Consider the following 14,022-nt stretch of genomic DNA (forward strand, 5'->3'; position numbering starts at 1 on the left):
TGGTCGTCAGGACACGAGACACACGATGGAAGTTTCTTTTTTTACTTTCTAATCTAAACTTTGGAAAGTTTCTCGTGCGATGTGGCTATCGCGGGTGCTTATTTCCACGGAAAGGGTGACCGCGCGTGCCCGGCCGGCGAATATTGGTTAATCGCGATCGCGGGAACGGTTTCGTGCGAGAAATCGTTAAGAGCTGAGGTTAAAGAGTTGCACCGAGGGAGGGCTGTATCTCGACACAGTTTCACGAGGAAACACGGCGAAGCTACGAGCGATTCTTGAAAGAAGCGGGCTCGAGAGAAAGGGCCCTTTCATTTTTAAAACAGTCCAAAGGCGTGCACGGCTGTGCTTCCGTACACACGATATCTTTAGGGTTTAAGAGCGAGAGAGACTCGACCATGCGAAACAAGATGTTTTTCCTTTAACGTTTCCTTAACACCGAGGTTGCTTGGCAAGGCGAGCCAGCCTCGTCTCGCATGGATGACCGACTCATTAATTTTAATCGACGCCGAGTGCTTGGTCGCGAATTTGAATCGCGTTATTCCGGCAAAAATATAAAATCGACGTTGAACCTGGTCGAACGATCTTTAGTCCCGCGACCTCTAGTTTCGTTCAAAGCGTGTGACACGAAGATTTAGTAGCCGGCCGCCGCGGCGCCGCCGAGGAAACAAGGCGGACAGCGGAAAAGAGGCGGTCTTTCATTTTTAAAACAGCGAAACGGCTCGGCGACGCCTCGAGAGCTTTCCAGGCTTTAAGAAAGAACGTAGCGGAACACGCGAAACGCAGCCGTAGAAAACCCCTTTAACACGCAACTTGCTTATTCCAGCAGAAGGCTGTTTAAAGAGAAACAACCGGACGCGTGTTTGATCCCGATTTCGCGGCTAATTCATTCGCACCGGGTCGACTGTGCTTCGTACTCGGCTAACTACGATTCTTCCGTCGTGTCCGGCAAAAAAAAGCCGTTCTCACGCGTTTCCTGTATTCGCACGTACTTGGAGCACGTTCCGCTTTATCTCATCAGCAGCGGCGGATTTTTGAAAGATTCGTGCATGATTATGCAAACGAGCCTGTCGTTTCGCACGAACGTTCTCGAACGATTTCTAGAGAAGCCACAGGGTTGAATGGAATTTTTGCTCCGAGAATCCACAGCGGAGAAAGATTTTCCGAGGCCTCTAAGATCGCGACGATTCCGGCTTCGATAGAAATTTCGAATTTCTAGAGTATCGAGGCGATGTACAGGTCGTCGAGAGTCACGGCCGTTTCTGAGATTTTGGAAATTCGCGTCTTCAGCGATCGTACAGCTCCGGAATCTTCAGACGATGAAATTTAAGACGCCTGACCTCGTATTCATCCTCGTAATCCTTGGACATTTTGGAACGTAGAATTGCAGATCTATGGAATCTTCGAAAATTCCCGAAGCTACGAATTCTAAAGCAACAACACTCGCGGTTCAACTCGCATATGGGAAGAATTTGCGGGAGAATCGAGTCGGTTCTCGTCTCGGACGAAGGGACGTCCCTTCCGGAGTGTAATAAATTCGGACCACGGAGGGACGGAACAAAAATATGGGCAAAAATATCGCGAGAAAGAGACGCCGGTCTGGAGAGTAGCAGGAGTTGGTTGTCGCGCGACTCGAAGGCTCATTTGCATTGCGTGACAGAGCTGTTTTCCACGACGGCAACCCTTTACGTTTTATACAGCCGGCATGCGTTGCATGTCGTTATTCCTTGACTTTCGCCCCTCGACAGACCGGCTGGCTGATTTTTATTTTTCCACTACCCCCCTTTATCCGAGCCGAGTTGGTTCTTTCTCCTCGTTCATCCCCCCCGCGCTTTGCTTCTTGTTCTCCTCTTTTTTTCCTTCCATTTTAACGATTAACGTCGAGCAGACTCGACGTCGTTATTGATTAAGCGAACACGTGAAGGCGCACCAACATCTTGCATGCCGGAATTTCTCCTCTTTTTCCCCTCTTTCCTTTTTTCTTCCCTTTTTTGCTTTATCCGCAAAACCTTATTGTTCCGTATACGTCGCCGTTTCGTCGTATTCCCTCTCAAAGCAGAAATATCCTTTTAAAAACTGTCTGATAGCGGCGCTGAAAGTGTAGTTGCTCCGTTTAATTCAATTACGAAATCAGGTTGTTGGTTTGCCGGTATTCTATTTCATTTGTGAGAGAGACGCCTGATAATTAGCGTCATCATCCGTTGATCCTGGGTTTCCAGACCACGTGTCAAATCCTATTATATCGCCATTATAAATTGACACCGTCGTTTAGGTGGCGCGAACGGGGTGTATAAGGATCATCTTGGGTAGAGCGAATAGAGGTGGGCAATCCGCGAGAACAATCGTTCCTGATATCAAATGCATTTGCTTCGATGAAAGGGCTTTCTCTCTGTCGGCAGAGATGGAAGGGCCAGTGGGAATCGTAATTGCAAGATGGATCCCTGCCTGTTCTTCATTATGTCAGCCTTGCCGACTCCCTATTCACCTAGACGTCGTTTCTCTTCACTCTCTTCTCATCTGTCATTATGTATTATAGCTTGCCACTGATGTCGCACCATGCATTTACATTTTACAACTCGTTGGCTTACTTAATCTTTATTTTTTTTCATGTTTTTATTCCAACTTCTCCTCCTTCTTGCCATTCTTCTTCCTCTTTTCACTCCGTACTCTATCTTTCTTTATTTTCTCTGTATTTATGTGTTTCTCTCCTGTTTGCATCTTAACCGGAGTCTCATTTTTCCAACTTCATGAACTTTCTATTTAACATTCTATTTTTTCTTTCTTCCTTCTTTCCTTTCGCTATTTTAATTCCACATCTTTCATGAGACTTCTGCCCTCTCGCTTCTAGCTGTTTTTATAGCCCGTCTTCCCCCTCTTCTTATTCGGCTGTCACTAAAAAGCACCGCGAGGGAAGAGCCATGTTATTCTGTCAAGAAACTCAATTAGCCGATCATTAATAAGGAATTCACCGTGTCACGAGTATAAATGGAAGCACCCTTCTGGCTGTCTATAGAGAACAGGACCGCGGGGATTCCACTGGATGCGCTTCCATCTTCCACCTGTTCAGCGACAAGCATCACCAGCCGCGCCATCGTGTTTCTTTATCGATCGTTCCAACGGAGCTGCCTTTAATCCCCAACAGTGCAAGCAGTTATCTTTATTTACCCACCACGGAACAATCCAGCCTCGATTAGCAGCAAAGAATTTAACACTCCTTGAAACCTTATCGCCTCTTGACGCTGATAAAGAAAGATTCCAAAATTGTACCTTCCACTAACCTAATCATTTTTTCACATACACAATTCAGCGACAATACGTTTCCTCTTGCGGAAAATGAAATTACGATTCACGATATTCAGGGCGTTGACAATTTTTCACGATGAATCGAGTTTCGATGTCCGATTGCACTCGTAAGATGATAATTCGAGATCCAGGTCACACGTCGCAGACGATACCTCGTCGGACCTTTGTATTTTTGACATTTGCTCCTGGCGTCGCGTTGCCCAGGACTAGGACAGATACTCGTAATGAAAGATTTATTTTGTTTCCTTCGTTCTATTTTCATTTCGTCCTTTTTTTCTTCCTTTTTTGATCTTCGTAAACTTCCAACTCATTGTCCGATGTCTTTCGGTCTGGACAATGGCCACTGGTCTAGATTCTTCGCTGGTTTCTATCAGATTTTTCGTTCGCTCAGAGTTTCTTCTCCTTTTGTAATTTCTTTTAGTTCGTTGTTCTTTGTCAGTGTTTCTGCTGGCCTGCCATCCCTGCAACATTTTTTCCCTTCTCTTCTATCATACTTTGCCAGACTTCTTTTTAATTCTTGTTACCTGCCTTCGCTAGTTTTTGTTATCTTACGTGTCATTTATCCTCTGTCTTCGACTTCATAAATCTTCTCCAAGTCTGTTCTCGTTCACCAACACCCACGCTCGCTCGCCGTTTCGCGAATAAATTCTAAACGACACTCGGCCGTGAATAACGCCGCGCCAGTCTCTCGATTCTATGCTTTGATTGGCATCGTTCCCACGGAAATTCCTGCGAACCGAGGGGTAGCTCACACCCGAGGAACATCATTAGCCGACACCGAATCGAGAATGCTATTTACCCGACGAAAGCGGAACGAACGATTCCTGGCCGGTGTGAGACAGATGTCCTCCCGGCTCATCCTTGCGCATTCTGCGTGAAACTTAGCACAAGAACGTTGCTTGCGGATCAATTTAATCAGCCACTCGCAGCGTGTCATTGTTTCAAGCGCCGGCTGATTATTATTCTATGAAAACGTCCCCCTTTCTCTTTCTCCTTCTCTCCTTCTTGCCTCGAATTCGTTGCGAAACGAGCCTCGAAAACGCGACTTCCTCTTCTCGTTCCGTACTACAGTGGAATAGACGCAAGGCGAATTCGGAGTACGGACGCCTTTTGCTAATTAGATATCGTACCTTAACGATACTCGGAGAAATCCTGTCATTCTCGAAACTAACATTTTGAGAGCGAGCAGCTTTTCTACGTGTTTCTTTCTTTCTATTTCTTTTCTTTTTTGTCTTTTTTTTTCGACGAAGCTTGACAACTTTGTGTTTCGAATGCTCTTGAAAAGAATATTTTATCAGCTCTAGAGAATATACTCGGTTTGCAGAATTCTCCGAGTTAATTATCGCTTTGTGATTTATTTATAGTTATTATTGGACGTTATAATTGAAAATATTCCGGGTTGGCGGTCTGCGCTGACGCCGGAGAGGCAATCGAGTTAATTATTGCGATACACTTTTTGGTCAATAAAGAGGACGGGAAGGTATTGGGGGGAAGAGTAGGAGAAGAGAGGAGCGACGAAATTCGCGGTTGGATCGCATATTCGATAATTAAGCCGCAACACGCTACAATTAGCGTTGGCCAATGTGTAAAACGAGTTACCGCCCAGTGCCTCGACCCGGTCGCGTATAGATCAGTATTTCTCCAGCGATGGTCTATTCAATTACACCGGGAATCGAACAAGGTCGGACGATTTTTCTCGGTTCTCCACCGATGAAAGGAAACGAGCGATTCTAATCGAGCTTTCGAATTATTATCTTGGAAACAAGTTGCGCTCTCTCGTCCGATGCCAAGCGAAAAAGCCGACGATTGCCGAAATTTTCTTCCCCAAGGAGGGTCGTTCCGTTATCTATTCCTCGTTTTCCTACACACGGTGACGTTTCGACCGGAGACACGTTCAGACAGCGCAGATATCGAATTTTTCCCTTCGGATAATACGATAGTCGTACGCTGATATCGAGCGATACGCGCGTATCGAAAAAAATACGGTGGAGAAGGGTAGCAGCGGAGAAAAGAAAAGACATTGTATCTATAGAGGAGGAAGAAGAAGGAGAGAGGAAGATGGAAAAGAGGAAATAACGTCCGGTAGAACGAAGTACATCAAGACAGACAGCAGAACGAATCGATTTGGATCGCGTGGATGGCTGAGTGCGGAACGGGAATTCTCGGTGCATCGATAATTTAAAGAACTGGAGAGCCTCTGCCTGCTTGCGAAAAGTTATTCGGAAGGGTGCACGGAGAAGAGTCGAATGGAAGAGTGCAAAGGGGTTGGCGGTTGGTTGGCTCCCTCCTTTCGGGTGGAATTTAATTTCATTGAAAATCCGACGTCGATGCTTCGGCGAAACGAACGAACGAACGAACGAACGAACCTTTCTGCCGTGGCAGAACGACCAGGGATCCGGCGGTGACGTCGTGAGCGTCGCGACGCGTTCGTCGCTGGCCTGGTCGAGCCACGTGGCGCACAGCGTCGTACGGTAGCGCGCAGCCTGGTCCTCGGAAAATATCGCCAAAAATTGCTCTGGCCTCGGTCTCGCCTCTGCCGGAAATTAAAGATTCAACGAGCCGAGGGTAATTCCGGGGACGAGGAACAAGAAGCCCGAAGAGGAGAAGCGTCAGAAGGAAAAACGACGAAACGTTGAAAGGGTGGGAAAGAGAGAGAGAGAGAGAGAGAGAGAGAGAGACAGGTAGAAGTAGGAAGGGGAAAGAGAGAAAATGATACGAGGGATGAAAATGGAAATCGATGCGCACGGAGAAGCTGGCGGCACGGCAGGACGAGTTACATTCGGCGTCGTTAAGTCGATATCGGGGGATGCCCGAAGAAAACGTTTAGGGGGACCGTTTTCTCTACCCCGGGGGGATGGAAAAACTTTATAGGCGTGCTCGCAAGCGCATGAAACACGCCCTTTTGAGTTAATGCGACCGTGACCTTGAAACTGACTTAATTATTCGCCGGCTTACGAAGTCGGAGCGAATTAAAATCGCGTTAAAGGTACTCCCTTTCGCCGCAGATCCTCCCCTCTTTTTGCGTTAATCTTTCACCCGCTTTTATTTCGTTGGGATGTTTATACCGGGGGGTAAATTAGGTCAGGAATAATTTTGATTACCGGCGAGGGAATAGAGCTGACGGACAATAAGAACTCGAGTGGCGAGGAGGGTTGTTTCGCTTAATGTACGACTTTACGAAGTTCTAAATTTAACTTTTGGTAAGCGTAATACGTCGTCGATTAGTTTACGACAAACTTCGCGACTTTGTCGCGTACGTTTATCTTTCTCGCTCGTGCGTGAAGCTTCTCAGTGGTAACCGAAATACTTTTCGATACTTGTCCATGGAAAATTCTTCGTTTCTCGGAAATGTCAGCGACAGTCGGAGAAAAGAAGCGCGGGGGATCGTTAACGCGGATGAGAATGGCGACGGTAAGGTTGGGAAACTAGTTTGTTCGAGGTAATAAAGTGCGAGCCCAGTGTTTTATAAGCGCGAGGGAGCGGTTCGCGAGGCCGCGGACAAAGGGATCTTGTTATTGTTAATTTAGCATAATTTCCCTGGCGGAGGCCGTGGCGCGGCTTAAGCGCACCGACGGAAAAATTAGCACTTGTTATCTGAAATAGCCGCGCAGCGAACGACGTTGGCCTGCGCGAGTACAATAGGAACGGAGCGGGACAAAAGACGGCAAAATTTTCAGGCCCCAGTGATATTACGCGGCGTGATTTAATTTCTGATTACAAGAGAAATCCTGCTTTCCCAACCCGATGTGTTATCATTCTGCTTAATTAAATCATTACGATAACTGGGTCGTTCAGCGCGTCGCTCGTAATTTAAGTAATTTATGTTAAATTATTACAACAGCCATAAATTATAATTACATCGATGTAAACCCTGTCACCATATACTTTTCCATGTATTTGTACAATCCAGATTGATCGATTATCGACAGCCTAGACGTATTAGAACGTACACGTATCTACTTTTAATTCTGTAGCTCGACCGAATTTCAATATTTAATCTGTCCCTTCCATAGAAATATCAGTATACCTTTGGGAGTAGGTAAATTACGTGGCATCGATGTCACGAAAGCTAGTTTTCCATCTTCTTGCTTTAATATAGTCGCATACTAATTCGAGACCCAGCCGTGCTTTCATCCTTGTTTCGCAATAGCTGCACGAATAATCTTGCTAACAAATTCTTGACGTTTCGCAGGAGGAATGCGCCTCGATGCTGCAGGATCTCAGCGACAAGATCAACAACAAACATCACGAGGTCCATACACACCCGCTACTGTCGATCTTCAAGATGGCCGAGGTCGAGGTCAAGTTGCCGTACAGCAACGAGGTCGGAGGTTTGTCGAGGTCGTCGAGCTTCCTGTTGGTCGCGATCCTCCTACTGCTCAGCCTGTTTCGATCGACGTCGACGTGCCTGGTCGCCTCGTGACACCAACGACCCACACCCATTTCCTATCGAGACTACTGAAATTTCTCGAACGCCTAGAAAAAGCTGCACGAACGTCTCCAAAAAGCCAGCGAGAATCGCGCGCGACAGCCTTCGCGGCTGTTGCATCATCAACGAACGTCGAAGTCGCAGTTTATCAAACGGGGCTCTAATCTTCGTGCCTCGTGGATCAAACGAGTAGAGAATTATGGATCGATGCCACGATCGAGGATCGTGTTCCGTCATTCTCATTCGCAATTTAGGTTTCATTTCGCTTCCTATCCGCTCTTTCTTTCTTTTTCGCGGTTACGTTCCTCCCGACCAACCTTCCATTTAATTTTTCATTCCTTTATCTCGCTGAACTTCCTGGCTACTTCGCAACCTCTGCCTCTATCTCGGCCGCCGATCGGAATCGTTTACTCCGAACAGCAATCCGTCGGTTTCGTCGCAACGTCGTTTCTCGTAAGTAGGTTCGATGATCTCTCGCGAGACGCACGCGGCGCGAAGCCAAGATTTTTATTGCTACACGGAGTACAGCATCGCATGACGGCAACGACACAGCCCACTCGCTACGTGGTCAATAATAAAGGGGATCCCATGTGCAGAGAATGGGCGTGGATCGAAACACATGGCCCCTTTCTCTCTCGCTGCTGGATCAGCGACGATATTGCAAGCCAGATCCCGAACCGATCTCGGTCATTAGAATCGCGCGCCACATTTTCCCCCGTGCTACAAGCCGTAACTGCGTCCGAAAGAGTCGCCTCGATAAACGTGGCCCAGTTCGAAGTAGAAACGTATCGGAGATAGTTTTGCCCGATTTCTCTTTGACTTTCGACGTCGGCTCGCGGTTCCATCCCAGCTTTTTACATTTTTTTTCATCAGCATAATCCCGCGCGCGGCGTCCTAGTAGCGAATTTTTCAAAGTCGTTCCGGTTAACGTCGCGTATGAATACGAAGCAAATTTGTCGAATAACTTCTCTCGAGAAAGAACTCTTATTTTAATTAGGTTTTCTAGTCGAGTTGACGGGATAAAACGCGAGGTCCTCGATCGCGTGCAACGACGACGCGTGTATAAAGGAAGCATCGTAGAGTCTGTAAATGACGAGCGCTAATTTACCGTGTAATTAAAATAAGCTAGCAGAAAACGCGAACGCTCCTCCTGTATCGGACCATTAGGTGTTTATTAACGTTGTTCAGAGCTAAATCTAACGGGCGTTTTGAGGCATATCGCAAGAGGCTCGAGTGTGTAGATAATTTGTAGATTGTTAAATAGAATTGTAACAAAACGATGTAATAGAACCGGAGGAAAGGAAGGGAGAAACCAACGCGGACGTACGAACGTATGGCTCGAATTATTATCGAATACGAACGACGGCTATCTCTCGCGCCAATCGATTTATTATCACCATGATGTAATAATCGCTATCTAGAATTTCATTTTTCTTTTTTTTTTTTCTTCAGTAACCTGCTTTAGGTTGAACATAGATAGCGATAATCCGTAGCTCGTTTTATGAGACAGTCGAGAAAGGCCAAATCCGGCCTGTTTAATTATGTTTTAGGTCGTGACACGATAAAGCTGATGCGAGTCGAGTATTATATGTAGCGTTGCGAGTTTGCGATAATTTGGCCGTTTTGCGAACGGTATCTGCATAGATGTGCGAGTACGTGCGCGAGAGACAGCCGCTTTAAAACGGTCGATTTGTCAGCGGAGAGAAGAGAAAGAAGCGGCAAACCGGGGAAACTTCTAAACAGCTTCCCGGACGCGTGACGTTTACAAACGACGCAGAAATACACGACCCGAAATTATTCAGCGGTAAAATTCCTCGTTCCGCTCGTCGACTCGATTATAATCTCGGCGCTGGCCAACTTTCGCTCGAATGGCGATTTTTGACATTTCCGATTGTACTCGCGTGAAACATCGACGAGATTTCAATATTTGTCGCAGAATCTCCTTTCGATCGATAGAAAGATGATTGCGTCGGTAAACTGTCGCCTCTGAAAAATTTTCCCCCTCAATGTGATGTATTTAATTTTCCTTCGAAACGAGAGAAAGCAAAGGTTAATTCGGAGACGAAAATTATCACGGCCAGAAAAGAGGTCTTTAGTTCCGGCGTGGCAAACCAGAAACCGCGTCTCGAGCCGGGAAAAAAGAGGGTTTAAACGAGACGAGCGTTCCTCGCGTCTGACGTATTCCGCGAATAGCTACGTGCTGCACGTTAGTCACGATCACGGATAAAACGCGGGAAGCGGAAGGGGATGCCGACGAGTGTTAGGAGCGAGGATGAAAAGAAACGGCGACCCGAGAATGCAAGAGATTCGTCAATTTAGCAGAATTAATTGTGCGTGCGTTCGCGCTCCAGACCGTGTAAAAAGCAGCGTGAACGAGTTCGAAGGAGATTCCGGTTCGTGTTCGTTCGAGACAAAGGACGTCTCTTTATTCTGACAAAATACCTATGTAGTTTTAAACCGAACAGAATATTTTTCTTTTAGTTTGAAACTTCTGGTATTATCTTTCTTTTTTTTTTTTTTTTTTTTTGCTTTTTAAATACCAGTTAATACTAATACCAATACTATTAGCAAAATTGATATAGAAATATTTTTAACCCCGCTGTCCTCGTCGCTTCTTCTTCTTCTTTCTTCGAATTATTTCATTTCTAAAAGGCGTGGAATGCGTAAAAGGTACGAATATTACATCGAATTGAGGTAAAATGAAATTTTCAAAAGCTATGTATATTTTAATGATATCTATCGAAATGAAACCATATAGAACCGAGAAAGACAGCTGGGTTAAACTTAGCGAACGTACGTCGATTTATTTCGAATTTTGTCTATCAACGCGTTCCTGCTGGACTTGTGAATCTTTGCGAAAATTAAAAGAAAAGTCACGAAACAGTTGGCGGAACGCGTCGATGCAATTAGTAGATAGAATTTCGACGAAAACGGACGAACGTGAACCGGATCGAATGTACGTGACGTGGCTATCGGCAAAGCAATAATGTATAAAGTTTACGATCCACGGGCACGTCGCTCAAAAACAGGGGGTGGGTTGGGGTTGACGGGTTATATAGCCGAGGCGAAATGTATAAATGTCACGTTATACATAACACGCACGTAGGAGAAACCGTATTATAAATGTAACGCGTATATATGTTAATTCGCGTTGGAAATCTCAGCCCTGTCGGGCCAACGTACAGCTGATACGTTTTATCGCGACAGAACGAACAAACAAGAGAAAAGAACTGTCTCTCCTATGAGAACGTAGAACGATCGATTCCATAAAACAGATTCGAACAGTTTGGAAAGAACTGCAAGAACAGAGAATCGAGCGTATACGTACGCGTGTATGTGTGTGTGTGTGTGTGTGTGTGTATATATATGCATTCTCTTTCACGAAGCACGGAAGACTATGTCGACGATGGACGCCTGCTTGTAAAGTACCTGTCGCGTCGATAACGAAAGATTCCAATGTTCTTAGATGTAATGAAACGGATGCACAAATTTATGTTGATTCTACCGTAGCACGAGAGTCGAAACTGCACCAAACACGCACATGTTTGCGATGGTCCCCGAGTTTCTATGCGATTTACGTTTGGTACAACTGTACATAAATTATGGTCTCGCGTATGTTCGGCAGAACTAGGAGTTCGTGTGGCCTAACTGTGTATCTTGTTCGTTATTTGCTTTCGATATTTTACTTTTGTCGTTACGCACACTTCCGTGCTTCGTAGAAACGAACAAGGATAGAATCCTATCGCTATAATCGAAATGGTGTACGACGAAAATGAACGGATGTGAAAATAACGAGTTCGTGTGCCGGGTGTTTAATCGCAGAGGTAAAGGTGCGAGGAATAAGTTGTTTCTTCCAATAAGTTACGCTCGTGAGTCTTCGTATGACTGTCTGATTCTACTTGGCATGATTTACTGTCGAGACTCGACGTTCAAACATCCGTATATAAAGGTTACTCGTTCTGTCTTTTTTTTTTTTTTTTTTTTCGTTTACTCAAAGAAAAGTACGAAGACTCATACGAAATCGATTACAAAAGCGACACCGTTGTTTTGAAGTATCAAGAAACATTTCGAGAGCTTCGCGAAAAAGAAAGCGATGGCAATAATTTACAGAACGAACGCCAAGCCAAAAAGAAAACGTAACGCGAGATTGATCGAGCGTCGTTTCAAAAACTCGTACCGCGTCGCCTCGTAATACCTAGGTCGACGAAAAACAATCCGTGCAAAGACACGTTGATTCCAATCGAACATATCAAGGCCTCTTAGAAGTGGCTAGCCAATAAGCGGTTTTACTCTGGTTTCACGTAGTTTCAGTTTTTTCGATGCTTTTTTCGAACGTGGAGACACGGAAAACACTCAAAGTGGCCCGATCGCGCTCCGTTGCCATTGCTCCAGGGATTTCTCCGCGACAGAGAAGCGATCCGAGACTTTTTTGCCGATGAAAGACGCTATTTTGTTGATCTTTTTCTCTTTTCGTTGATCGAATGAAATTCGGCTCGAATCTTCGCCAACGAGTTTGCTACTTTACCGAGCGAGCTCCCTCGGACGCCTCCCTAGATACATCTAGGGAAAATGTTCTGCGTGGAGGAAATACCTGAACATGGCAGCACTGCACCGGCATATCGACGCCAATCGCTACATATAAAAATTAATCGCGAGTGTATCACCGCGAGGCGAGGACGCTACAAATGTGGCAGGGGTCAGAAATCGATTTTCCACGTGGGTCATACCGCATGGTCCTCTCGTATTCGATTCCTTAGATAGTAAGTAAGATCACTGAAAGCGTTTCTGTTTTACCGACAGCGAGAAACGTATCGTCGCCCAGTATCTATCCTGCTTTAGTAACTAGTTTCGTGGAGAACTACCTCATTCTGGGTACCGTGACAAAGTTCGTGGTACCGACACCAGGCTACGTCAATTTTCAGACACTTTTTTACCGTCCACCAGTTGTCGTACTGATGGAGGATACATTACGACCCTCTTAGCGTTTTGTTCATTCGATTCTCTGAACGCAGACGTATCATTCCTGACACTCTTACGTTCCTTGTAATCGGTATATCTTGATCGTTTCTCATCCAAAGATTGTTTGATGATCGTTTAATCTTCGTATGAAGCAATGGTGTCAATTCACGTAAGCCTCCTATGGAAGACGGTAATTCCCCGGACCTTTCCGTCGGTAAATCAGAACGAAAGCTCAACCTCTCCGACTACACACTTAACACCTACTAAACGCGCGCAATTATACATATACCCGTGTGCGTAAATACATATACATAATATACATATATATAATATATATATATATACATATATTTTATTACTTGAAACGCACTCTGACCCCGGCCACGCGTGTAATATAAAACGTATGGTTACGTAATGTAAACTTAAGTAGCGCACCATTCAAGATGCTTCATCCTTCCTAAACGACACACGTAAATCCTCGTACGATCGCCAAATTTAAGGGGACCTCGCGTCTCGTAAGCAAGCGACGTCGAGTCAAGCGTATACTTGCTTACACGAATCGGTGGAAAAAGACGTGCCGCCCGCGAATGATCTACCCCCTAAGGAAACTCATTTCTCCTTTCACGAATGAAAAGTCGTTGGAAAAAATTATAATATCGAAATCGAGGGTAGAAAATTCGTCGATACGATCGATGCGATCGAACGTTCGACGTGTTATTCGATACGGCTATGAAGAAAATTCCGTGGATCGCGAGATGAGCGAGTTACGTCAACGGTGAGGCGTGACGGCGCCACTTTTTCCGCCGCGTGAATATTTAACGAACTGGGATGCTTGCGAGACGCCTTTCAGGAGGTCACTTTAGAAAACGCAAAAGTGGGACGTCGCTTTCAGTAGATCTCTCTCGGTTCGCACGCGGAACAGGCAAACAGAAAAGTGGGAGGATAATAAAACTAAGGGGACGTATTCCGACTCCCCGTAGATACTCGAAACGTAGCCGTGTTCACGAGACTGTCGAGTATGTCCATGTGTATGAGCGCGCGCGCGCGCGTGCCCGGAAACCCTGTGTATGGCCGCTTTTTGCTTCGATCCAGCAACACGCCGGGAGAAAAATTAATAGACTAATAAGAAAAACCCCTAAAGCGATTGATATTCCAATCTGGCTATGTCGTCTACTCGATGACGGTACCGAAAGAAAGGACACCTTCGTGTAGTTTGTTTTAATTCACCGAATCACCTCTGAAAGCGAACATCGAATCTTAAAGGGACAAAAAGAATATCAATCGTTCTGCGTCTCGACCGAGGGGTGTCCTCGAGTTAATTCGTGCTTGTATAT

General features: G+C 45.6%; 1 protein-coding gene across 3 annotated transcripts in view; it reads left to right on the forward strand.

Annotated features, from left to right (window-relative positions):
- Nucleotides 1–11,730, forward strand: part of LOC126919610 (uncharacterized) — a 222,799-nt gene extending 211,069 nt beyond the window's left edge. For all 3 annotated transcript variants that reach the window (XM_050729040.1, XM_050729042.1, XM_050729043.1), the window contains one exon: nt 7,493–11,730. In XM_050729040.1, the coding sequence (XP_050584997.1) occupies nt 7,493–7,723 (231 nt within the window). In that variant the 3' untranslated portion in view covers nt 7,724–11,730. The remainder of the gene's footprint in view (nt 1–7,492) is intronic.
- The last annotated feature ends 2,292 nt before the right edge of the window (nt 11,731–14,022 follow it).

This window comes from Bombus affinis, chromosome 8, assembly GCF_024516045.1.
Source record: "Bombus affinis isolate iyBomAffi1 chromosome 8, iyBomAffi1.2, whole genome shotgun sequence".
In the NCBI taxonomy this organism is placed as follows: domain Eukaryota; kingdom Metazoa; phylum Arthropoda; class Insecta; order Hymenoptera; family Apidae; genus Bombus; species Bombus affinis.